The sequence below is a fragment of the Hypanus sabinus genome, chromosome 13 (assembly GCF_030144855.1).
Source record: "Hypanus sabinus isolate sHypSab1 chromosome 13, sHypSab1.hap1, whole genome shotgun sequence".
Taxonomy (NCBI): Eukaryota; Metazoa; Chordata; class Chondrichthyes; order Myliobatiformes; family Dasyatidae; genus Hypanus; species Hypanus sabinus.
In genome coordinates this window covers 64,293,479-64,317,417 of record NC_082718.1, presented here as the reverse complement: position 1 = coordinate 64,317,417, position 23,939 = coordinate 64,293,479, and the positions used below count along the sequence as shown (strand labels likewise).

At 44.6% G+C, this 23,939-nt stretch overlaps 1 protein-coding gene across 3 annotated transcripts in view; it reads left to right on the top strand.

The window, feature by feature from the left end:
- The window catches only part of LOC132403946 (histidine ammonia-lyase-like), a 55,342-nt gene that overhangs the window by 5,789 nt on the left and 25,614 nt on the right, over nucleotides 1-23,939 (top strand). Inside the window, exons 3-16 of one of the 3 annotated variants that reach the window (XM_059987814.1) lie at nucleotides 4,145-4,166; nucleotides 4,252-4,326; nucleotides 4,411-4,483; nucleotides 4,583-4,649; nucleotides 5,236-5,273; nucleotides 8,840-8,965; nucleotides 9,061-9,200; nucleotides 9,557-9,634; nucleotides 10,318-10,465; nucleotides 11,895-11,990; nucleotides 13,922-13,980; nucleotides 14,109-14,189; nucleotides 15,650-15,715; nucleotides 18,150-18,315. In XM_059987814.1, coding sequence (XP_059843797.1) covers nucleotides 4,145-4,166; nucleotides 4,252-4,326; nucleotides 4,411-4,483; nucleotides 4,583-4,649; nucleotides 5,236-5,273; nucleotides 8,840-8,965; nucleotides 9,061-9,200; nucleotides 9,557-9,634; nucleotides 10,318-10,465; nucleotides 11,895-11,990; nucleotides 13,922-13,980; nucleotides 14,109-14,189; nucleotides 15,650-15,715; nucleotides 18,150-18,315 — 1,235 coding nt within the window. Of the gene's footprint in view, nucleotides 1-4,135; nucleotides 4,167-4,251; nucleotides 4,327-4,410; nucleotides 4,484-4,582; nucleotides 4,650-5,235; nucleotides 5,274-8,839; nucleotides 8,966-9,060; nucleotides 9,201-9,556; nucleotides 9,635-10,317; nucleotides 10,466-11,894; nucleotides 11,991-13,921; nucleotides 13,981-14,108; nucleotides 14,190-15,649; nucleotides 15,716-18,149; nucleotides 18,316-23,939 lie in introns of all 3 variants that reach the window. The other 2 variants (XM_059987815.1, XM_059987813.1) reach the window with 2 other exon arrangements.

Here is a 23,939-nt window from a genome sequence, read left to right as displayed (position 1 = left end):
CCCAGAGCAGATCCCTGAACCACACCGCTGGTCACCGACCTCCATGCAGAATATGACCTGTCTACAACCACTCTTCTGTGAGCAAGCCAATTCTGAATCCACAAAGCAAGGTCATCTTGGATCCCATGCCTTCTTACTTTCTCAATAAGCCTTGTATGGAGTACCTTATCAAATGCCTTGCTGAAATCCATATACACTACATCTACTATTTTACCTTTATCAATGTGTTTAGTCACATCCTCAAAAATTCAGTCAGGCTCGTAAGACACGACCTGCCTTTCACAAAGCCATGCTGACTATTCCTAATTATATTACGCCTCTCCAAATGTTCATAAATCCTGCCTCTCAGGATCTCCTCCATCACCTTACTACCACTGAAGTAAGATTCACAGTCTATAATTTCTTGCACCATCTCTAATCCTTTTTTGAAAAGGGAACAGCTGTAATCCTCCAGTACTCCGGAACCTCCCCCATTCCCATTGATGATGCAAATTGCCAGAGGCTCAGTAATCTCCTCCCTTGCCTCCCACAGTAGCCTGGGGTACATCTCATTTGGTCCTGGAGACTTATCCAACTTGATGCTTTCCAAAAGCTCCAGCACATCCTCTTTCTTAATGTCTATATGCTCAAGCTTTTCAATCCGCTGCTAGTCATCCCTACAATCGCCAAAATCCTTTTCCATAGTGAATACTGAAACAGAGGTACTTAATGAAGGTATTCATTAAGTACCGCTGCTATCTCCTCCGGTTCCATATGCACTTTTCCACTGTTACGCTTGATTGGTCCTATTCTCTCATGTCTTATCCTCTTGCTCTGCACATACTTGTAGAATGCCTTGGGGTTTTCCTTAATCCTGTCTACTAAGGCCTTCTCATGGTCCCTTCTGGCTCTCCTAATTTCATTCTTAAGCTCCTTCTTAGTAGCCTTATAATCTTTTAGATCTCTATCATTACCTAGTTTTTTGAACCTTTTGTAAGCTTTTCTTTTCTTCTTGACTAGATTTTCAACAGACTTTGTACAACACGGTTCCTGTATCCTACTATCCTTTTCCTGTCTCATTGGAATGCACCTATGCAGAACACCATGCAAATATCCCCTGAATATTTGCCACATTTCAGCCGTACACTTCTCTGAGAACATCTGTTTCCAATTCATGCTTCCAAGTTCCTGTCTGATAGCTTCATATTTCCCCTTACTCCAATTAAACACTTTCCTAACTTGTCTGTTCCTATCCCTCTCTAATGCTATGGTAAAGGAGATAGAATTGAGATCACTATCTCCAAGATGCTCTGAGAGACCTGACACATGACCAGGTTAATTTCCCAATACCAGATCAGGTACAGCCTCTCCTCTTGTAGGCTTATCTACATATTGTGTCAGGAAACCTTCCTGAGCACACCTAACAAACTCCACCCCATCTGAACCCCTTGCTCTTGGGAGATGCCGATCAATATTTGGGAACTTAAAACCTTCCACCACAACAATCCTGTTATTATTACACCTTTCCAGAATCTGTCTCCCTATCTGCTCCTCGATGTTCCTGTGTTCCTGTTAATATTGGCTAGTCTATAAAAAACACCCAGTAGAGTTATTGACCCTTTCTTGTTTCTAACTTCCACCCACAGAGACTGCATAGACAATCCCTCCATGACATCCTCCTTTTCTGCAGCCGTGACACTATCTCTGATCAGCAGTGCCATGCCCCCACCTCTCTTGCCTCCCTCCCTGTCCTTTCTGGAACATCTAAAGCCTGGCACTCTAAGTAACCATTCCTGTGCCTGAGCCATCCAAGGCTCTGTAATGGCCACAGCATCATAGCTCCAAGTACTGATCCATGCTCTAAGCTCATCCACTTTGTTCATGATGCTTCTTGCATTAAAATAGACACATCTCAAACCATCCGTCTGAGTGCATCTCTTCTCTATCACCTGCCTATCCTCCCTCTCACACTGTCTCCAAGCTTTCTCTATTTGTGAGCCAACCGCCCCTTCCTCCGTCTCTTCAGTTGGTTCCCAACCCCCCAGCAATTCTAGTCCAAACCCTGCCCAATAGTCTTAGCAAACCTTTCTGCCAGGGTATTGGCCCCCTTGGATTTGAGTGCATCCTATCCTTTTTGTACAGGTCAAAAGAGGTCCCAATGATCCAGAAATCTGAATCCCTGCACCCTACTCCAATCCCTCACCACAAATTTATCCCCACCTCACTCTATTCCTATACAGTACTCACTGTCACGTAGCACAGGCAGTAATACCTAGATTACTACCTTTGAGGTCCAACTTCTCAACTTCCTTCCTAACTCCCTGTAGACTGTTTTTAGGATCTCCTCCCTTTTCCTGCCTATGTCATTGATACCAATGTATACCACGACCTCTGGCTGTTCTCCTTCCCACTTCAGGATATCTGAAACATCCCAGACCCTGGCAGTTGGGAGGCAAACTACCATCCCTGTTTCTTTCCTGTGTCAACAGAATCGTTGTCTGATCCCCTAATGATAGATCCCCTATTACTGTTGCCTTCTTCCTTTCTCTACCCTTCTGAGCCACAGGGCCAGACTCTGTGCCCCAGGTAGGCCGTGCTCAGACAGGAGTACTTATTGTCAAGGGGTACAGCCATAGGGGTACTCTCTAATACCTGACTCTTCCCCTTCCCCCTCCTGACTGTGACCCACTTGTCTGTCTCCCGTGGCCCTGGTGTGACCACCTGCCTGTAACTTCTCTCTATCACCTCCTCACTCTCCCTGACCAGACGAAGGTCATCGAACTGCATCTCCATTTCCCTAAACCAGTCCCTAAAGGGCTGCAACTCGATGCACCTGGCGCAGATGTGGCCGTCTGGGAGGCTGGGAGTCTCCCGGACATCCCACATCTGACACCCACACAGAACATACTTCCTTTTTCTATTCTTTGCAGGTAACCTATCTGGCCTCGACCCGTTATAGCAGAAGTCCCATTGAACCAAAGCCCTCCTACTCTGTTTCCATCTACTCTGGCGTCCGCTCTAAAAAACTCTCTCCTTTTAAACTCTTCCCACCAGTTTAACTCGCTGACATCCCAGCGCTTGCGTAGTCGTGCCTTGATCAAACTGCTGAAGAAAAACTGTCTTCTTTTAAACTCTTCCCGCCGGTCTAACTCGCTGACATCCCAGCGCTTGTGTAGTCGTGCCTTGATCAAACTGCTGAAGAAAAACTGTCTTCTTTTAAACTCTTCCCGCCGGTCTAACTCGCTGACATCCTAGCGCTTGCGTAGTCGTGCCTTGAACATAATTAAATAAAAATAAGCTCCATTGTAGTGCAACGTGACCAGCATGGTTACAGTGTTGTGCTGTGTGTTTCCAGAAGTGAATGGTTGAAGGGAGGTACAATATCTGTTCTTGAACCTGGAGCTATGGGATTTCAGGCTTCAGTATCCTCCTGCCCAGTGGTAGCTGTGAGAAGACAGCATGGCCTAGATGGAGGGGATCTTTGATGATGGATGTTACTTTTTTGAGGCATGTACCTACAACTAATGGTGGGGAGAGACGTGCCTGTGATGTACTGGGCTGAGCCTTCTACCCACTGCAGCTTCTTGCATTCCTGTGCATTTGAATTGCCGTACCAGACCATGATACCAGCAGTCAGTGGTAAAATATTTTCTTTTTTTTCAAAACCCTTTGTAATTTTCAACCCTGTTAAATCTGTACTTGGATTTCTCTGATCTGAGATTAGTGCCACGGTGCACTGCTTTACTGCAACTGTACTGGTAAATCTCATATGCACTCTCCCCATAACTTCAAAATTTTAACTAAGATGTATGTACAGAACCGGACAAAATAGCCCGTGGGGTATTATCAGTGAATTATAAGCTCCTTGCTTTTATACTCATCTATGCTTCATTGTCACCTTCAAGTTAAATGAAAGCTTACACTATTAGCTGTGCCCCCAAGATTAGGTCTTCACTGCCTTAACAGTCACCTTGGAAACTCCAGCAGCCGGCTCTTGACTCATTTCCCATGGCAGCCATTTTGTAACCCCTCCTAAATGAGATAACAGCATTTGCTGAGTTTTGTCCTGTTTCACAAAGTGATCTGTGTTTTTCATCCTCACAGCTGACAAACTGTACTGTTAACCATTATTTTGTTCTTACAAGTTCTTAATAAGTAAATGCAGAATGCTTCAATATTCTCAGCAGGTGAGTGTAGCCCAGTTAATAAAAGGAATAAGGGGATTGGAGTAATCTGCAGTTCATTTTCAGTGTGGTTTTTCTCCCTATTCAGTACATTTATGTGGATGGAAATAGCTTATCAACACAACAACTTGTTCAACTTGGCAAGGGGACTTATAAAATCAAGGTGAGATGTTGGATGCCACTTCGGGTGATAGATGTGCAATGTTTTACAGCCATGTGTCATTAAATGAGTGGATTTTCCTTGTAGCTTACCACTGAGAGTGAAAGAAGAGTCAACAGATCAAGAGAGCTGGTGGAAAGAATCATCACTGAAGAGCAAGGTCACATTGGTTTAAGTTCATTTAATATTCAGCAACTCACTTTATGAGCCACGTTTCAGCCCCACAAATAATACCTTGTGCAAATATTTTGTTTTCTAGTTGTGTACGGAATAAACACAGGCTTTGGGAAGTTTGCCAGAACTGTTATCGCCCCAGATAAACTTGTGTGAGTAACATTGTCTGATTTGGTGCAGCATCCTTTCACAATACATGAAAACTACAGTGAACTGTCGGACAGTAGAAATGGCTGCAGTCTACTAACACAGAAGGACTTGTATGTGTCCAGGATAAAGAAGTGGAAAGAAAAATCATTGCCACCCTGCAAACTGCCTTTTGCAAAAGCTTCCTTCAGGAAAGCCCTGTAGGGTTATTAAAACAAAAATTTTACACCATCTTAAAAGTTTCTTTGCCCAGGCAGTTAATCTGATTAACAATTCTAGTTAGCTCCCTCCCCACCACCCCCTTCTACTACCTCTGCCACTGCACTGCATTGTCAACACTCTAAACTACTTGTTATAAAGCTGTTTACATTGTAAGCACATGCTGGTGTTTATGTATTTATACACATTTTATTCCAAATCCTACTTTAACCTCTAACTTTAGAATTGTTGAAAGTTGTTGTTTTTTGTTGCATGTTGTGCCCTGACTAGCAGCACAGCAAATTCCTAATACATGTAAATGGATATGGTCAATAAAGTCGATTCTTGATCCTTGGCACTGCTGCATTGTTTCTCACTCTACTGTTTTTACAGGGAACTGCAGGAGAATGTTATACACTCCACTGCGGTCGGTACGTGAAAGAACCCCTTTTACTATTTTAATTATCAAACATGTTCTCAAGAGTGGATGTTTCTGTGAGAACCATTTTTGCCTTCTCCTCATTGGTTGAACACATGGCTGAAGAGCATATAAGGAGTAGGAGCGGACCAAACTTCAGCAAACTCTACTCTGAAATTTGATAGATCATGGCTAAGCATGCTTCAGCTTTCCTGCCTATCCTTCTATCGCTACCTCCCCTGAGAACTCAGCAATCTATTGGTCATACTTAGATTCTACTGAAAATCCACAGTCCATAAGTTTTCATGGATTTAAATTTCTTACCTTGGTCCTGAATGGCGAATCTCTCATCCTGAATCTTTGCTGCTTATCAGAGAAAATAGTTTCTCACTACTGACCCACTCACTTCTCCTCAGAACCTTGCATGACTCCATTTAGTAGTATCCTTAATGTCTCCACATAGGATAATGTCTTATGGGGGGTCCGTGTATGTACACAGCTCTAACTCAAAAGCAGGGGTCCTTCCTTTAGGCACGAAGAGCAAACCAGCACATATTGTTGCAAATAACTGTTTCACCAGAGCTCTGAATAATCTCAGCAAGTCTTCCTTACCTCTGTACTCCAACATCCTTTACAATAAAGGTGTATTATGTATTATTCTCTGCTCTGCTATATTCCGCAGTGAAGACCTCATTTATTCAGTTAGTTTGGTTTAGTAGTAGATTCAGATCCGTTTATTTAAAATACATATATCAAAATCTACAGTGAAAGGCATTAACAACCAGCACAACCTTAGGGTGTGCTGAGGCAGCTCACAAGTGTCATTTTTGTGTCATATATACTGAGATACAGTGAAAAGGTTTTGCTTTGTGCCATCCATTCGGATCATTGCACACAGAAGTACACGATGTTGCAGTTACAGGGAAACTGTGGTGCAGGGAGATAAATAAGAAGCAAGAGCCTTGGCGAGATGGACTATTCATTGGCTAATGAACAAGAGGCCTGTTCAAGAGTCTGATTGCAGGGGGGTTGAAGCTGTTCTTGAGTCTGGTGCTACACACTCACAAGATCTTGCACCTTCTGCTCAACCGGAGGGACAGGGAGAGGAGAATGAGCATGGTGGGAGGAATCCTTGATTATAGGCAATAGAAGATAGAACAGGCCTACAGCCCATGATGTTATAATCACATGCCCAACTAAATGAATTCCTTCTACCACACAATGCTTATTATTGTCACATGTACTGAGATATAGTGAAAACTATTGCACACTATTTTTACCATTAAATCATTACACAGTGCATTGAGGTAATACACTAACAGAATGCAGAAGAAAGTGTATCAGCTACTGACAAAATGCAGTGATCATAACGAGGTAGATTGTGAGCTCAAAAATCTAGTCTTCCATTCCCTGTACAGTCATGTGCCTATCTAGGAACCTCTTAAATGCCTCTATCACATCTGTCTCCACCACATTCCAGTACATTCCAGGTACCCACAACTCTTCTACGTAAAAAAAACTTGCCCTGCTGATCTCCTTTAAACTTAGTCCCTCTCACTTTAAATGCGTGCCCTCTGGTGTTAGACATTGTTTTATTATTTAGAGATACAGCAAGGCAGTGGGCACCTCCAGCCTACTGTCCAGTTACACCCAAATGACCAATTAGCCTACTGACCTGCATGTCCTCAGAACGTGGGATCGCCTGGAGGAAGCCCACACTATGACGAGGAGAACATACAACCAGCTGCTAGAATTGAACCCAGGCCGCGGGCACTGTAATAGTTTTATGCTAACCACCACACTACGGTGCCGCCCCATATGTTGGCTGCTTTCCCAAGGCGGCAAGAAGTGTAGACACAGTCAATAGAGAGGAAGAGGGTTTGTGTTAGGTACAGAGATGCATTGACAACTTTCTGCAGTTTCTTGCAGCCTTGGGCTAGAGCAACTGCCATAGCAAGCTGTGATGTATCTGGAGAGGGGGTTTTCTATGATTTTAGAACTGGTGAGGGTCTGGGACAAGCTCAATTTCCTTATTCCCAGTTCTAATTTCTCCATTAGAGCCACTATTATTTTTGGTTCTTTTTTCTGTATTTTTTACACAGTTGGAGAAGCCCAAACAATTCCTTCACAATTTCTCTGCAGCTGATTAATTCCCAGTCTGTTTTCACTCCCTGTGGCTATTCACTGCTGCTTCCCAAACAAAATCTGCCCAAGCTGTTAACACAGAGGGTAAAAGCCAAAGAATGATCTCAGTCCATTCTCAGGAAACAAAGCAAAGGTCCAGGATCCACCCAGATTTTATCATCTGCCCCAGACTGCAAGAAATTGCAGGGCAGCATGGCAGAGTAGCAGCAAGTGTAACAGTATTACAGCACTAGCAACCCAGGTACAATTCTGCCATTGTCTGTAAGGAGTTTGTAACCACGTGGGTTTCTTCTGAGTTCTCCAGTTTCCTCCCACAGTCCAAAAAAATGTACAGTTAGGTTGGAAAGTTGTGGGCAAGCTATGCTGGTTCTGAAAGCATGGTGACACTTGCAGTCTGTCACCAGCACTTCCTTGTACTGTGTTGGTCGTTGATGCTAATGATGCATTTCAATGTAGATGTGATGAATGAAGCTAATCTAATCTTGCAGCATTGCATGCTAGTGGCAGTCAGTATCCAACCTTGTATCTCAATGAGAGCACTCAAAGGTAATCTGTGTAAAGTATATTTAATAAGTGAATCATTAAGTATTAAAATATATTTATCTAGAGTCACTTTTTAAATATTTTTCTCATAGATGAGCTTTGAACGCTGCCTAGCCACCACTATCCCTTGCAACCTTATGAATCCTCGTCTCGTCCCTCTGCCCTCCCCTCTGAATCCCCCACTCCTCTCCTCCAAATCCCCCTTCTGTTTCCTCGGAACCCAGGCCTCCAACCCTGTCCAACTTCAGGTCCATACTGCTCTCAACAAGGTGATAGATTGTTTTTGGTTGGCAGTATCCACTCCCCGAAACATTGCTGCAAAACCTTTCCTATGCCACATCCACCAGAATCATGAGCAATCCTATAATTGACATAAAGCATAGCAGGATTGTCTCATTATTTCAGCTCAGGATTGGCTAATGTTTCTAATCATCTACATTGCTTGCCTCACTGCCACTGAAAATTGCCTGAGAACAACACACACAATGCTGGAGGAACTCAGCAGGTCAGGCAGCATCCATGAAGCGAAATGAACAGTCAACATTTTGGACTGGCATTCTTCATCAGGACTAGATAGGAAGGGGGAACAATAACGTGTGGGGAGGGGGGGAGTACAAGCTGGCGGGTGATTGGTGAAGCCGGGTGAGGGGGAAGGTGGAGGGTGGGGGAGGAGGGATAAAGCGGACAAGCTGGAAGGTAAAGGACTGAGGAAGGAATGTGATGATCATGGACCATGGGAGAAAAGGAAGGAAGAGGGACACCAGAGGGAGGTGAGGGAGGAACCATGAGAGGTTGATTTTATTGTCAGCCTGGACACCCAGGTTTCTACACTTTGTACTGAGGCAACAGGGACTAACTTTATGGAAATCAATAAATCTTGCTTCTCTTTAGGTGTGGGTGAGCCCTTGTCACCGGAGAGGTGCCGAATGCTTCTGGCTCTCAGGATCAATGTCCTTGCCAAGGGTTACAGTGGAATCTCCTTGGAGACCCTCCGTCAGCTGATTGAGGCATTTAATGGTAACCTCTTGTTTTCTTCTTCGCTGTTTTCTATATGTTTTGTAGATTATGCTTTGATGAGCTGTGATCTTACTCTGTTAATTTGCCTTCTGCAGCTTCCTGCCTCTCCTATGTCCCAGAGAAGGGAACCGTTGGGGCCAGTGGGGACCTTGCTCCCCTTGCCCACCTTGCCCTTGGACTGATGGGTGAAGGGAAAATGTGGTCGCCAAAAAGTGGCTGGGCTGACGCTAAGTATGTAAGTTCTCCTGGTTTTCTGTGGGACCTGATCACTGTTTCATGTGTAGACTTCAACCAATTAAAATCTGGACTTTACACCATTGGCCAAATGGTGCAGTGGTGGGTTACGCAGGTTTCTATGAATCCAAGATTTTGTGCTGTTGTTTGACTGTATGACTCTGATTCTGTGCTGCTTGGTGATCAGACAATCCTTTGACATTTGATCATACTCTGGTATTTGGTGATTCAAGGTGTGAAATTCAGTAATACTGTGTAATTGGACTGAAAAATCCAATTATTCTCCTAGACTGTGATTCTGTACATGTGGATCATAAAACAGACATCCATTAATGTTACTCTATCTCATTCCATCAGGTTTTACAAGCTCATGGGCTTCAACCAATTTCACTAAAAGCTAAAGAGGTAATAAAGAAGGGCTTTCATCAACAATTTGTGAGTTAACGAACGTAAGCAATTTTATAGATATTGCCAATTTACGTTTATATTTGATTACTATATCTATAAAAGTTCTATATTTGGAATGAGCTGCCTGCGGAAGTGGTAGATGCAGGTTTGATTTCAGCATTTCAAAGAAATTTGGATATGAATGGGAGGGATACGGAGGCCTATGGTGCAGATGGAGCTAGGCAGAATAATTACAGCTCAGGCCGAAGGGGTTGTTTCTGTGCTGTAGTGCTTTAGGACTCTAAATGTGAATACTCACTGATATCATTTGAGAAAAACTTATGTAAACATTACTTACCAGACATCTGTAAAATTTACTCTTTAATTCCAGGACCTCGTTTGACAAGCAGTTTGATGATTGAAACAAGTTGAAAGTACAAAGATGTACAAAATATTTTTCTGTGTTACCGTATGAGATTGCCATAGCCACTGTTCACTTTTACATTAATTGTGGGATTTGACATAACAGCAAATGGTGTGGTTTCTTGTGTGCACTCTGGACCTAATTGATAGGTCCTGACCCCAATAAATGAATGATATTAAGAAAACATTGACTCTTAACTCATTCAGTCAGAAATCCTATATTCAAGCCGTTAATTTTAAGGATCAATTGTTTATTTAATGCATATTGTTATAATTTTGCATCAGACTCAGTGGTGATTAACCCCTAGGGACTGTCGCTGATCAACGGGACACAGATGATCACCTCGCTGGGTGCAGAGGCGGTGGAGAGAGCGACGGCAATAGCCCGGCAGGCTGACATTATTGCAGCTCTTACACTGGAGGTTCTCAAAGGCACCACTAGAGCCTTCGACAGTGGTGAGTGTCCTGGACATGGACCATACACAGAGCAGCCTAATGAAACATGGACTCTGTCATTCCCCACCCCCCACTGTGCTACCTTTTGTACAGTTTAGCCCAAATGGACAGGATCTATCACAATGTGGAGAGTTAACATCTGTTATTACTGAATGTAACACAGCCCTTAATACACAGGCTGGTATTCAATATAGTCTTGAAAATTTTTGAGTGAAGGTTTTAAATAAATTGACCACATTATGATCTGATCGTGGCTGTTTAGCTAAAAATTAATTAAGCTCTCAGCTTGATTGAATGCCTCACGCATATTCTGTAAAAGAGAGCCAGCAGGGGTTTGTTAAGTCATAGACTTCAGCGAAGTCTTTGACAAGCTCTCGCATGAAGGCTGGGCAAGAAGGTTCAGTCACTTGGCATTCAGGATGAGGTAGTAAATTGGGTTCAACACTGGCTTCAAGGGGGAAGGCAGAGGATGGTAGTCGATAGTTGCCTCTCTGATTGGTGGCTTATGATTAGCGGAGTGCCGCAGGGATGGGTGCTGGTCCATTGCTGCTTGCCTTCTATATCAATGATCTGGATGATAGTGTGCGAAACTGGAAACTAGTAGTGGATAAGGATTCGATTTCAACATTTAATAGAAATTTGGATGTCCAGGTTCGGGTCAATGGGACGAGGCAGAATAATAATTTGGCATGGACTAGATGAGCAAAAAGGCTCATTCCTACCCGTGCTCTAGAACTCAATGACTCTACCTCATCCTTGAGTATAAAGTTCTGATGAAAAGAACTTTCTCTCTCCACCAAGGCTGCTGAGCGTATCCAGCAATTTTGCTCCAGTTTCACCAGCCAACAATTTGGATGAATTCACAGTGAGGGTGAATGAGAGCAACCTCACGTACCCGGGCTTTACAAAGTGTCCACGGGATGTAGTAACAGAAAGGACAGAACTGGATAAAGGTCCAAAGCAGAGAGAAGTGTTGACATGCTGCCTTTCAGAATCAAAGAACAATAGTGTGGCCCTGGGTTTTATTGCTGGCTCCAGAGGTGTTTTAAAGGCAATTCTTAAGGTAACTTTGGGCAGCAGAGTGCAGTTTTGAAATTTGCAGAAAATACAGAGGTGTAGTAAAGAGTAAACAATTCTGTTTATGCTGTTCCCTTTGTGAGGCTCAGGGGCCAAGTGGGAAGTGCTACTGCTCCTGCATGGACTTGGTGCTGAGTCCAGTGCTTGGCCCAGATTTTCTGTTATCTGACTCAGTATTCTGAATCTGACCGAGAACGTGCGGAATTCTGCCATGGACTGATCCATGTGGCTGACGGAACATTCCTTATGAAATGGCTGCCTGTCGGCTCAACTTAACACTGTACGTCAGGCTTGTAGAAAGGAAGGTTGGTCCAGCTTTTAGGATAATGCAAAGGTTTCGTGTTTTAAACAGGTATGCACAAGCTGCGGCCTCACCACGGACAGATGGAAGTGGCTACTCGAATGCGGTCAGTCTTGGATTCCGATGTTCATGCGTCTGAAATCTCAGGTGAGCCATCTGCCTTGTGACAATGATTTCACTGGTGTTTGAAAGAATGTGGACCAATTCAGATAGTACAAACCCCATTTCCAGAAAAGTTGGGATATTTTCCAAAATGCAATAAAAACAAAAATCTGTGATATGTGATATCTGTGATATCTGTGAACCTTTATTTAACTGACAAAAGTACAAAGAAAAGATTTTCAATAGTTTTACTGATCAACTTAATTGTATTTTGTAAACATACACAAATTTAGAATTTGATGGCTGCAACACACTCAACAAAAGTTGGGACAGAGTTAAAATAAGATTGAAAAGTGCACAGAATATTCAAGTAACACCGGTTTGGAAGACTCCACATTAAGCAGGCTAATTGGTAGCAGGTGAGGTATCATGACTGGGTATAAAAGTAGCTTCCATCAAAAGCTCAGTCCTTGCAAGCAAAGATGGGTCATGGCTCACCCCTTTGTGCCAAAATTCGTGAGAGAATTGTTAGGCAGTTCAAAAGGAACATTTCTCAATGCAAGATTGCACAGAATTTAGGTCTTTCAACATCTACAGTACATAATATTGTGAAAAGATTCAGAGGATTCAGAGACAGCTCAATGCGTAAAGGGCAAGGTCAGAAACCACTGTTGAATGCGCATGATCTTCGAGCCCTCAGGCGGCACTGCCTAAGAAACCGTCATGCTACTGTAACAATTATAGCCACCTGGGCTCGGGAGTACTTCGGAAAACCATTGTCACTTTACACAGTCCTTCGCTGCATCCAGAAATGCAACTTGAAACTGTATTATGCAAGGAGGAAGCCATACATCAACTCTACACCGGCGAGTTCTCTGGGCCTGAGCTCATCTCAGATGGACCAAAAGACTGTGGAACCGTGCGCTGTGGTCAGATGAGTCCATATTTCAGCTAGTTTTCGGAAAAAACGGGCATCGAGTTCTCCGTGCCAAAGATGAAAACGACCATCCTGATTGTTATCAGCGAAAGGTGCAAAAGCCAGCATCTGTGATGGTATGGGGGTGCATCAGTGCCCACGGCATGGGTGAGTTGCATGTATGTGAAGGTACCATTGACTCTGAGGTGTATATTAGGATTTTAGAGAGACGTATGTTGCCATCAAGGCGACGTCTCTTCCTGGGACGTCCATGCTTATTTCAGCAGGACAATGCCAGACCACATGCTGCACGGGCTACGACAGCATGGCTTTGTAGACACAGAGTGTGTGTGCTTGACTGACCTGCTGCCAGTCCAGATCTATCTCCTATTGAAAATGTATGGCGCATCATGAAGAGGAGAATCAGACAACGGAGACCACGGACTGTTGAGCAGCTGACGTCTTATATCAAGCAAGAATGGACAAAATTTCCAATTGCAAATCTACTACAATTAGTATCCTCAGTTCCAAAACGATTAAAAAGTGTTATTAAAAGGAAAGGTGATGTAACACAATGGTAAACATGCCTCTGTCCCAACTTTTGTTGAGTGTGTTGCAGCCATCAAATTCTAAATTTGTGTGTATTTACAAAATACAATTAAGTTGGTCATTAAAACTATTGAAAATCTTTTCTTTGTACTTTTGTCAGTTAAATAAAGGTTCACATGAATTAACATATCTCAGATTTTTGTTTTTATTGCATTTTGGAAAATATCCCAACTTTTCTGGAAATGAGGTTTGTAATAAAAATGCAAAGAAAAGGAAGGACATAGAGACAGCAAATTCATTTTGTTTTGTAACTCATTGCAAGCTGCCCTCTGCAGATAAATACATTGCTTCTATGATCATCGGTCTCTGTTACTCTGCTCCCCTGTACTATCTCAATGTGCTGTTGTAATGAAACGATCTGTGTAGATGGCATGTAACAAAAAGACAGGATTTTTACTGTAACTCGGTTCATGGGATAACAATAAACCAATCTGATAATTTACTTTCCCAGAGAGCCACCGGTTGTGTGATCAAGTACAGGATGCCTATACACTCCGGTGTTGTCCACAGGTGAGTGTCTACTCATGCTGCAGTGCACAAGTTTTTGGTTTGTCGACTATTATTGTACTGATCTGATCTCGGTGACCCTGGTTGGAATTGTTTTACATTTCTCCTAACCTGGGGATGCTCTCTTCCAGGTGCATGGGCTGGTCAATGACACAATTGCTTTTGTGAGGGGTATTCTGGAGACTGAAATGAACAGCGTAACCGATAACCCTGTATCCTTTAGTGACCTAACTCTGCTCTGTATAGGCCTTTTGCCACTCTCAGTATATCTTCAATATATTTACGTATTAAACAAAATAAAGTATAACAATGTAAAAGAAACAAGCATACCATTTAGCTCTGCCCCCAAGAAATGTTTTTGGGGTTACCTGTGGTTCTTTGGTGAGATCCTTGCCTTGAGGTTTACTTGAACACAAAGTTGTGGCTGGCAGCGCAGGGAGGAGTGGGGTTAGGCCCAATCAGGGTGGTAAAGTTTTGGTGTTACAGTTTACTGATTCACAATGCAAGTCAATGGAGAGCGGGCATCACAACTTGGAGTCACGTCTTCCTGATGTCACAACCAGTACTCAGCCAACTTCACTCTCAGCTGCACATTCTAAACACACAGAATATTACTGCATGTACAATGAACAGCGTACAGAAAGGAAGGGATACTCAGCAGTCAGGCAGCATCTCTGGAGAGAGAAACAGGGCTAGTGTTGTGCCAGAACATTCAGAACAAGTCAAGAAGACAGGTTGAGCAACAAGAGGGCCAGGAGGGTGTGCAAATAAGGGAATTTCATCATCACAAATTAGTGCTCAGTGTGGAAGGCTGTCAGGCACATCATGGGATCAAGTAATTGACCTAAAACGTCTCCACAGGTGCTGCCTGACCTGCTGCGTATTTCCTAAATGTTCTGATTTTTTGGATTCTGTAATATTTAGGATGATGTCAGATGGCAGGAATTTGATTCTTTGGACTTTGGGATTTTGGGAGTAGAGTTTTATACAAATGTTTGTTGCTCAACACGTACAGACCATAGCATCTGCAGTGTACTTTGAGTTTTATAGCTGGTTGGTACTCTTCTGCATGCTGACTACACCGAGCAGTGATGCATTTCTAAAACTTCCAATCTCATTATTGTTGCTGTGTATAAATTTGGTGCTGTTATATCAGACTGCAACTGAAAAGTGCTTTGTGACTCGTGTGGTCATGAATTCACACACCCACCAGTTGGATTTTTGTAAATTTTACAACGCCTAGATCAGTTGCTGTGTGTCTGAAAAGATGGAATCTCTAATTATTTGAGTCTTTAGTGATTTGATTTCAAAGAGAGTTGGTTGAAATGATGAGGAAATGAATCATCTTGATGTGACAGTGAGCATAAATAGCTTTTATTTACACTTCATCATATTTTTACACAAATTTTGGATCAAGTGGGTCTTGATCCAAAATGTCACCCCCCATAGATGCTGCCTTACTTGCTGATTTTGTCCAGCATTTTGCAAGTGTGTTGCTCAAAACATGTCTGTATTTGTTTTCCAAATCTATGGATGTTCAATTTTCACCTTTCAGAAAAAGATATAAAATTCTGTAACTTACCAAGTCAAAGCATGCATACAAATGTGTTGAATATCAGATTGTTTGCATTCTTTAAAGTCTGATCAACTTTGCTTCTTAATCAGTTTCCAGATTGTATTTGCAGAGAGAGGGGAAATTATTTCAGGTGGGAATTTCCATGGTGAATATCCTGCTAAAGTAAGTGTTCAATCTGCTGATTGTCTCTTTCACAATTTGTCTTAAATGTTCTCGGATGAAAGAATTTCTAAGTGATACTGCTAACGGGAGAATATAGGACTGAAGATCACACTTGAATATTTTTATTTGTTAGATACAGCACGGAATAGGCCCTTCTGGCTTTTGAGCCTTGCTGCCCAGCGATCCTAGCCTAATCATGGGACAATTTACAATGACAAATTGCCCTGTCTTTGGACTGTGGGAGGAAACCAGAACACCTGGAGGAAATCTACACAGTCATGGGGAGGAAAGTACAAACCCCTTACCAACCCAGTGGTGGGAATTGAACCGGATCGCTGGTACTGTAAAGCATTGTGCTAATCACTACTCTACCGTGAAATATTCAGTACAGGGTCTGATCTCCCTGTTTACGGAGGGACACACTTGTATAAGAGGAGATATTTCCAGATTGAATCTGGGATGGGGTAACCCTGACAAGAGATTAAGCATACAGGACCTGTACTACCGATGACCCAGAAGAACAAGAAATGATTTCACCAAAATATTCATACTTGGCTTGGGAAGATTTCTGATTTTTTTTGGAAAGTGGAGTTCAGAAATTAGCCTATTGGGTTAGCGGCAGTTGGGACTCCATGGGGATCTAAGGCTGTCCTTTGGTGCCGACAGCAGAATAACACCCATCTGAAATGGAACAAAGATCATGAGGGAGTTGCTCAACCAGGATCTGGGGCTCCTTCACGGACCTGTGCTGTGTGGAGCCCAGTCTCTCTGGATGGGGTTGGACCCGGAGTAAAGCATTGCTCTGACTGGGCAGCTGGAGCACGGAGCAGCAGGAAGTTGCTGGAGTCACTCAGCGGGCCAGGCAGATTCTGTGGGGGGAAATGGACAGTTGATGTTCCAGGTCATTGGACTGAAAGTTAGAGGTGGGAGGAGAGCCAGTATAAAAAGGTGTATGGAAAAGTTGGAGCAAGAATTGGCAGATGGATCCAGGAGAGGAGGGGTGATAGACAGGTGGATCCAGGAGAGGAGGGGTGATAGGCAGATGGATCCAAGTGAGGAGGGGTGATAGGCAGATGGATCCAGGTGAGGAGGGGTGATAGGCAGATGGATCCAGGTGAGGAGGGGTGATAGGCAGATGGATCCAGGTGAGGAGGGGTGATAGGCTGATGGATCCAAGTGAGGAGGGGTGATAGGCAGATGGATCCAAGTGAGGAGGGGTGATAGGCAGATGGATCCAGGTGAGGAGGGGTGATAGGCAGATGGATCCAAGTGAGGAGGGGTGATAGGCAGATGGATCCAGGAGAGGAGGGGTGATAGGCAGATGGATCCAGGAGAGGAGGGGTGATAGGCTGATGGATCCAGGTGAGGAGGGGTGATAGGCAGATGGATCCAGGAGAGGAGGGGTGATAGACAGGTGGATCCAGGAGAGGAGGGGTGATAGGCAGATGGATCCAGGTGAGGAGGGGTGATAGGCAGATGGATCCAGGAGAGGAGGGGTGATAGGCTGATGGATCCAGGTGAGGAGGGGTGATAGGCAGATGGATCCAGGTGAGGAGGGGTGATAGGCAGATGGATCCAGGAGAGGAGGGGTGATAGGCAGATGGATCCAGGTGAGGAGGGGTGATAAGCAGATGGATCCAGGTGAGGAGGGGTGATAGGCAGATGGATCCAAGTGAGGAGGGGTGATAAGCAGATGGATCCAGGTGAGGAGGGGTGATAGGCAGATGGATCCAGGAGAGGAGGGGTGATAGGCAGATGGATCCAGGAGAGGACGGGTGATAGGCTGATGGATCCAGGCGAGGAGGGGAGAGAAGGGAGGGAAGATTGACAGAAGTGATAGGTGGAGGCAAGCGAGGGCTGTAGATCATGGAACTGGATTGAAATGGAATGCAGAACATGGAACCAAGGGAGGGTGAGAGGAGGACACAGTGGGGGAGTGTGTGGGAATGATGGGCAAATGGAGAGGATGGGGGCTGAGGTGGGTGTAAGAGGAAGGAGAGTGGAAGGGGATGGAGGTGGGAGGGGAGCAGGTCACATGAAATTAGAGGATTCAACTTTCATACTACTGGTTATAGACTGCCCAGGCAGAATACGAGATGATGTTCCTTTAGCGTGCGTCTAGCCACATCCTGGCAGTGGAGCGGGCTGTGGACAGATGGGTCCATGTGGGAATGGGGAGGGGGTTAAAATGGATTGTAATGTGGAGAACCCAGATGGCCACAGCAGGCAGAACAGAGGTGGGTTGTGCATCCAGTCAATTTCCTGGGCAGAGCTGTAACATCTAATAAAGGCAGCAATGGCACTTCTAATCTGGTGTTTTTGGGGGTGATTCTAATCCAATTCGCAAGGCAGACATTGAAGAATCTATAGTCTAGCTGTGATCACATCTGAAGTGTTCACAAGATTGACACCAGTGTTTCCTTAATGCTTGCAGGCTCTCGACTATCTGGCGATCGGTGTTCATGAGCTAGCTTCCATCAGTGAGAGGAGAATTGAGAGGCTGTGTAATCCGTCACTGAGCGAACTGCCCGCCTTCCTGGTAAAAGAGGGTGGACTTAACTGTGGCTTCATGATGGCCCATTGCACAGCAGCTGCATTAGGTATAAACTCCGCTTTCATAAACCCTGAGTTTACAGCTCAGACTTTGATACATCCAAACAATTATGGATAAAGTAATTATTGTTTGCAAGAAATGATGCATGTCGTGATTTCTGTAACATGTAGCTGTGTCGTCCACTCATGTTAAAAAGTGCTGGTTGTAAAAATCTGTGTTAATTTTGTAGCGTAATGTAATTAGTGGAAACATACATAATTCACAACCACTGACGTTGAGCTGGGGTTCACTTTAAGAGGCTGGTCTGACGTGATGACATAATGACGTGAAGTACTTTTACCCTGCTTTGTGTTAATTGGTTGGAGGACAATAAAGGCTGATTTATACTTCTGCGTCAATGAACGCCATAGGTACAGCGTAGCCGCATAACCTATGCTGTACCCTGCGCCGGAGCCTGACACACACCTCTCCAAAAATGTAACTGCACGTCGCGGCGACACAGACAGCAACAACTGTGATTGGTCCACTTGGTAGCATTGCATTTCCTTCTGTCTATGGGCATACTGTGCATACAGTGATGCGAAATAACTGAACCAAATCATCAAATCTACCTACCTACCGACATCTGAAAATATTTGAAATGCGTTTCCTCGTCCATGTCTCTCAGTGGCCGGACAAGCACAGAAAATTCACTCTCCTTCTGCCTCAATCTGTTCAATGGTCATACACACCATCTCCTCCGATGTCTTCTCTCTTTTCTGCGTTGCAGTAATGTCAATAAAAGTAACTCTTGTTCAACATTTATTAGCTTCAACTCCAACATGATGCACTCAGTTTCAGTCACTATTGTTTGAAATACGCGAAGAAACTCAACGCCAACTAGCGGTTTGGTGGTGAATTGCAGAGTGATGCGGACACACCAACGCACAGGTATAAATGTTCACAACGGCACAGGCCACTTACGAAGGCTACGGCGTAGGCTACTACGTGGAAGTATAAATCAGCCTTAAAGGAGTTTGTTATGGTTTTCCTTCAACATAAAACGCCTCATGCTTTTTTATCTACAAAAACCTACAATTTATTTACTTTTTGTTACATAAATTCAGTGGGCAAATTTTATTCTGTATGCCAAAATTCCAGATAGTGTTTTTTTGAACTCTCTCAAGGTGAATTTCTGCAGCCCAAGTGGCAGTAAAGCAGGGGTCGTCTGTACGGATTGTTAGAATGGGCAATGATTTTATTTGTTCACCTTAACTGCAGAACAATATAGTAACTTTCTCAGAAATGTAACAGTCTGAGTTAAATCAGATCTTGGTGAGAAACTCAACAGCACCTGTGAAGGGAAGGTCAGGGTCTTTGTTAAAGGTCAGACCCTACCTCCCTCTCTTGCCCAGCGTGCAGAGTACTCCCAGAACTTGCAGTAGCTTGCATGGACCTGTGTAATGTTTTCAACTCCTCTCCAGTGGGCTGAGCCCAGAAAGTGTCACATTGCCTGAGGTGCCCTTGCTTAGATGGGCAATAGACCCACCTACACTCTCAGCCAGGTAGAGTCTAGGGCACTACAGCACAGAAACAGGCCCTTTGCCCATCTGGTCTGTGTTGAACTGTTCCTCTGCCTAGTCCCATAGACTTGCACCGGGACCATAGCCCTCCATACCCCTCCCATCCGTCTACCCATCCAAACTTCCCTTAAATGTTGAAATCAAATTTGCATCCACTACTTCATCTGGCAGCTCATTCCACACTCTCACCACCCTCTGATGAGGACATCCCCCCTCAGGTTCCCCTTAAATATTTCACCTTTCACCCTAAACCTATGACCTCTAATTCCGGACTCACCCAACCTCAATAAAATAGATACAAAAGGTCATGTGGTATTCTCTGATTTGGGGAGAGAAATTATCCCTAAAGAGTAACAATACTTGTTCCTTAACCAATAGGAGGAAAACAGATGGTTCGTTCGAGAGCACACTCTTTACGTGTTCTGACACTGATGACAGTTCAGAAGTACTTCATGAACTAGGTGTCCTGAGATTGTGAATGGTGCTACAGAAATATGGGGGATAGAAACAAGAAAAAGTGCTGGGACATGTTATTCATGCTCAGGGAGGCAGGATACCCTGTAATCTAGAGCGAAATGGGACTAGGAGGTTACTTGGGAGGTGGCTGGTGTTGGTTCCAATTACCTCACCCATGGGGTCACCAGCCAGGAAACAAACAAACACAAGAGATTCTGCGATGCTGGAAATCTTAAGCAACATAAACCTTTTATGGCAGATAGACCAACGGTGTCCAATGAAGCAATGCCCCAATCTGTATCGGGTCTCACCAGTGTAAAGAGGGTTGCACTGGTACACCAGATACCACTAGAGTCCAGTGAAACTGAGTCCATAGGTTATGTTCAGTTTGTAGTGAGTGAAGTTATCCATGCTGATTCAGGAGCCTGATGGTTGTAGGGTAATAACAGTTTCTGAACCTGGTGATATGGGATCTAAGGCTCCTTTACCTCCTTCCCAATGGCAACAGCGAAAAGAGAGCATGGCCTGGATGGTGGGAGTCCGAGAAAGATGCTGCTTTCTTGTGGCAGCACTCCTTGCAAATGTGCTCAATGGTTGGGAGGACTTTGCCTGTGATGAAATGGGTTGTGTCCACCACTTCTTGTAGGGTTTTCCATTCTTGGCCACTGGTATTTCCATACCAGGGCATGATGCAACCCGATGATGCCCCACTGTACATCTCCAGAAATCTAGATGACATACTGAATCCATACAAACCTCTAGGAAAGTGGAGGCGCTGCCCTGCTTCCTTTGAAATGGTATTAAGAGCTTTCCCAGGACAGGTCCTCTGATACAATAACGCCCATGAATTTAAAGCTACTGACCCTCTCCGCTTCCGATCCATTAACAAGCACTGGCTCAGGGACCCCTGATTACTCCCTCCTGATCCGCTCTTTGGTTTTCTGATGTTGAGTAAGAGGTGGTTGTTGTGGCTCCATTCAACCAGATTTTCAGTCTCCCTCCTATGCGCCGATTTAATTCAGTAGCAGTGTTGTCAGCAAACTTAACTATGGCATCGTAGCTGTGCTTAGCCTCACAGTTGTAAGCATAAAGCGAGCGGAGAAGAGGGGTAAGTACAGTGCAGGCTGGAACCAGACAGAGTTCCACCTCTGTAACCTCTTCTCATTGCGAGGAAGCAGCCACCTGTAGTCAATAAGGAGACTCTGTACAGATAAAATAGCCAAAAATCCTCAGGGAAGGCAGGCACGATGATTGCTCGTTACTATATTTTTAATTCTCCAGTTTCAGTGGTTCTTATGTAGTCTCATGGAGCTGTTGTCAGTTTGAGTTTCTCTCCTGCACTCTCTGCTTTAGTTCAAACAGGCTGCATGATCATTCCTTGTTAGATATGTGCAAAGCTGGAGTCTTCCCCAACCACGCAGAGCCTCTGCCTCTGCCTTACCTAACAAGGAACAGTCATGCAGCCTGTTTGAACTAAACTGCCCCTCTGCCCTGACCTAGTCTGACCCTACTGCCCCTCTGCCCTGACCTAGTCTGCACCCTACTGCCCTCTGGCCTGGCCTAGTCTGCACCCTACTGCCCTCTGGCCTGGCCTAGTCTGACCCTACTGCCCCTCTGCCCTGACCTAGTCTGCACCCTACTGCCCTCTGGCCTGGCCTAGTCTGCACCCTACTGCCCTCTGGCCTGGCCTAGTCTGACCCTACCGCCCCTCTGGCCTGGCCTAGTCTGCACCCTACTGCCCCTCTGGCCTGACCTAGTCTGCACCCTACTGCCCCTCTGGCCTGGCCTAGTCTGACCCTACTGCCCCTCTGGCCTGGCCTAGTCTGCACCCTACTGCCCCTCTGGCCTGGCCTAGTCTGACCCTACTGCCCCTCTGGCCTGGCCTAGTCTGCACCCTACTGCTCCTCTGGCCTGGCCTAGTCTGACCCTACTGCTCCTCTGCCCTGACCTAGTCTGCACCCTACTGCCCTCTGGCCTGGCCTAGTCTGCACCCTACTGCCCTCTGGCCTGGCCTAGTCTGCACCCTACTGCCCTCTGGCCTGGCCTAGTCTGACCCTACTGCCCCTCTGGCCTGGCCTAGTCTGAACCCTACTGCCCCTCTGCCCTGACGTAGTCTGCAGACTTAATCCAAGGGGTATGATTGCCTCTTGGTAGAGAGCATCCAGGTAGCTCTCTCCTGCCAAGTTATTGCAGTGTCCTAAACCTGGACTCCAGCTTATCAGCTCAGTGCCAAAGTTTCTCAAACTGCAGACAACCTCCATATGTTGCCCATTTTAATTTAATTTTTCCAAATCATAAATTTATTTATTAAAAGTACAAATCTATACAGTTGTATTTCTGAATCAGAATCAGGTTTATTATCACTGACATACGTTGTGAAATCTGTTGCTTGTGGCAGCCGTACCATGCAATGCATTAAAATTACTCAAAGTTAGAATAAATAAGTATTGCAAATGAGGAAGGCTGAAGCAGTATTCATGGAGTTCTGAACCATTCAGAAATCCACTCGTGGTGGGAAGCTGTTCCTGAAACATTGACTGTGTGCCTTCATCCTCAGTTCCTTGGACCTGCTGACATTGTCTGTAAGGCTGCGTTGCAGTGCCACCTGACAATCTCACTCCTGTATGCCTCCTCGAAGCCATCTGAGATTCTGCCGACAACTGTGCAAGTTTATAGATGCAGTTTGCCTAGCCACACAGTCACAGGCGCAGAGAGAGGAGACTAGCAGGCTAAGTACATATTCTTGAGGTGAACCTGGGTTGATTGTCAGTGAGGAGGAGAAGTCATTGAAGTCCACACAGACTAGACAGTGCCACCCAGTGGACCCACACCCTTGGGTGCCTCCACTTCCACTGGTACCATAACATTGTGAATGGTAACCAAACCTGCACACGGAGAGCGTTTCCAACCCAGGTATTTTCACTGTTAATAAGATTAGTTTGAACTTTCACATTTGTTACAGTCTGACAACAGGACTATGAGGTAGTGCCAGAAAGTGAGTGGGTGAGATGAACGCATAAGGAAGGGACAGAATAGAGCAACAAATGTGGTAACTTCTGGATGAAAAAAGATGGTACGAAGGCAAATGGATAATAAAGATGTTATAAAGACTGGTTAAATAAATGTATAAGAGTAAAAGACTGTGCTAAGTACTATTGTAGTTGGCCGAATCTCAAATAGTGAAGAGTTGGAGTAGAGGAAGGAGATAGAGTCATGTTGTCATGACACCAACTTTTCAGAGTCAACAAACCTCAAGAGCTGAGCATTGACATGAGGAAAATTCACATGCTCCTGTTTACATCAATGGCACTGTTGTCAAGAGGGATGAGTTTCAAGTGAATATCACCAATAGCCTGTTCTGGTCCAATCATCTACAGCCTCAAAAATTGGAGAAATTTGAGCCCCTTCGACCCTCACCAGTTTTTATTGATGCAGCACAGAAAACATTCCTCTCAGGTGAATCACAGCTTGGTATGGCAACAGGTCTGCATGACTACAAGAATCTGCTGAGGGTTGTGATCATAGCACATTTCAGAAACCAGTCTCTCTTCCATGGACTCTGTCTACACTTCTCACTGCCTCGGTAAATCAACCAGTATAATCAAAGGCTACCCCCTCTCCCCTCTCCTGTCAGGCAGGATATAAAAAAATC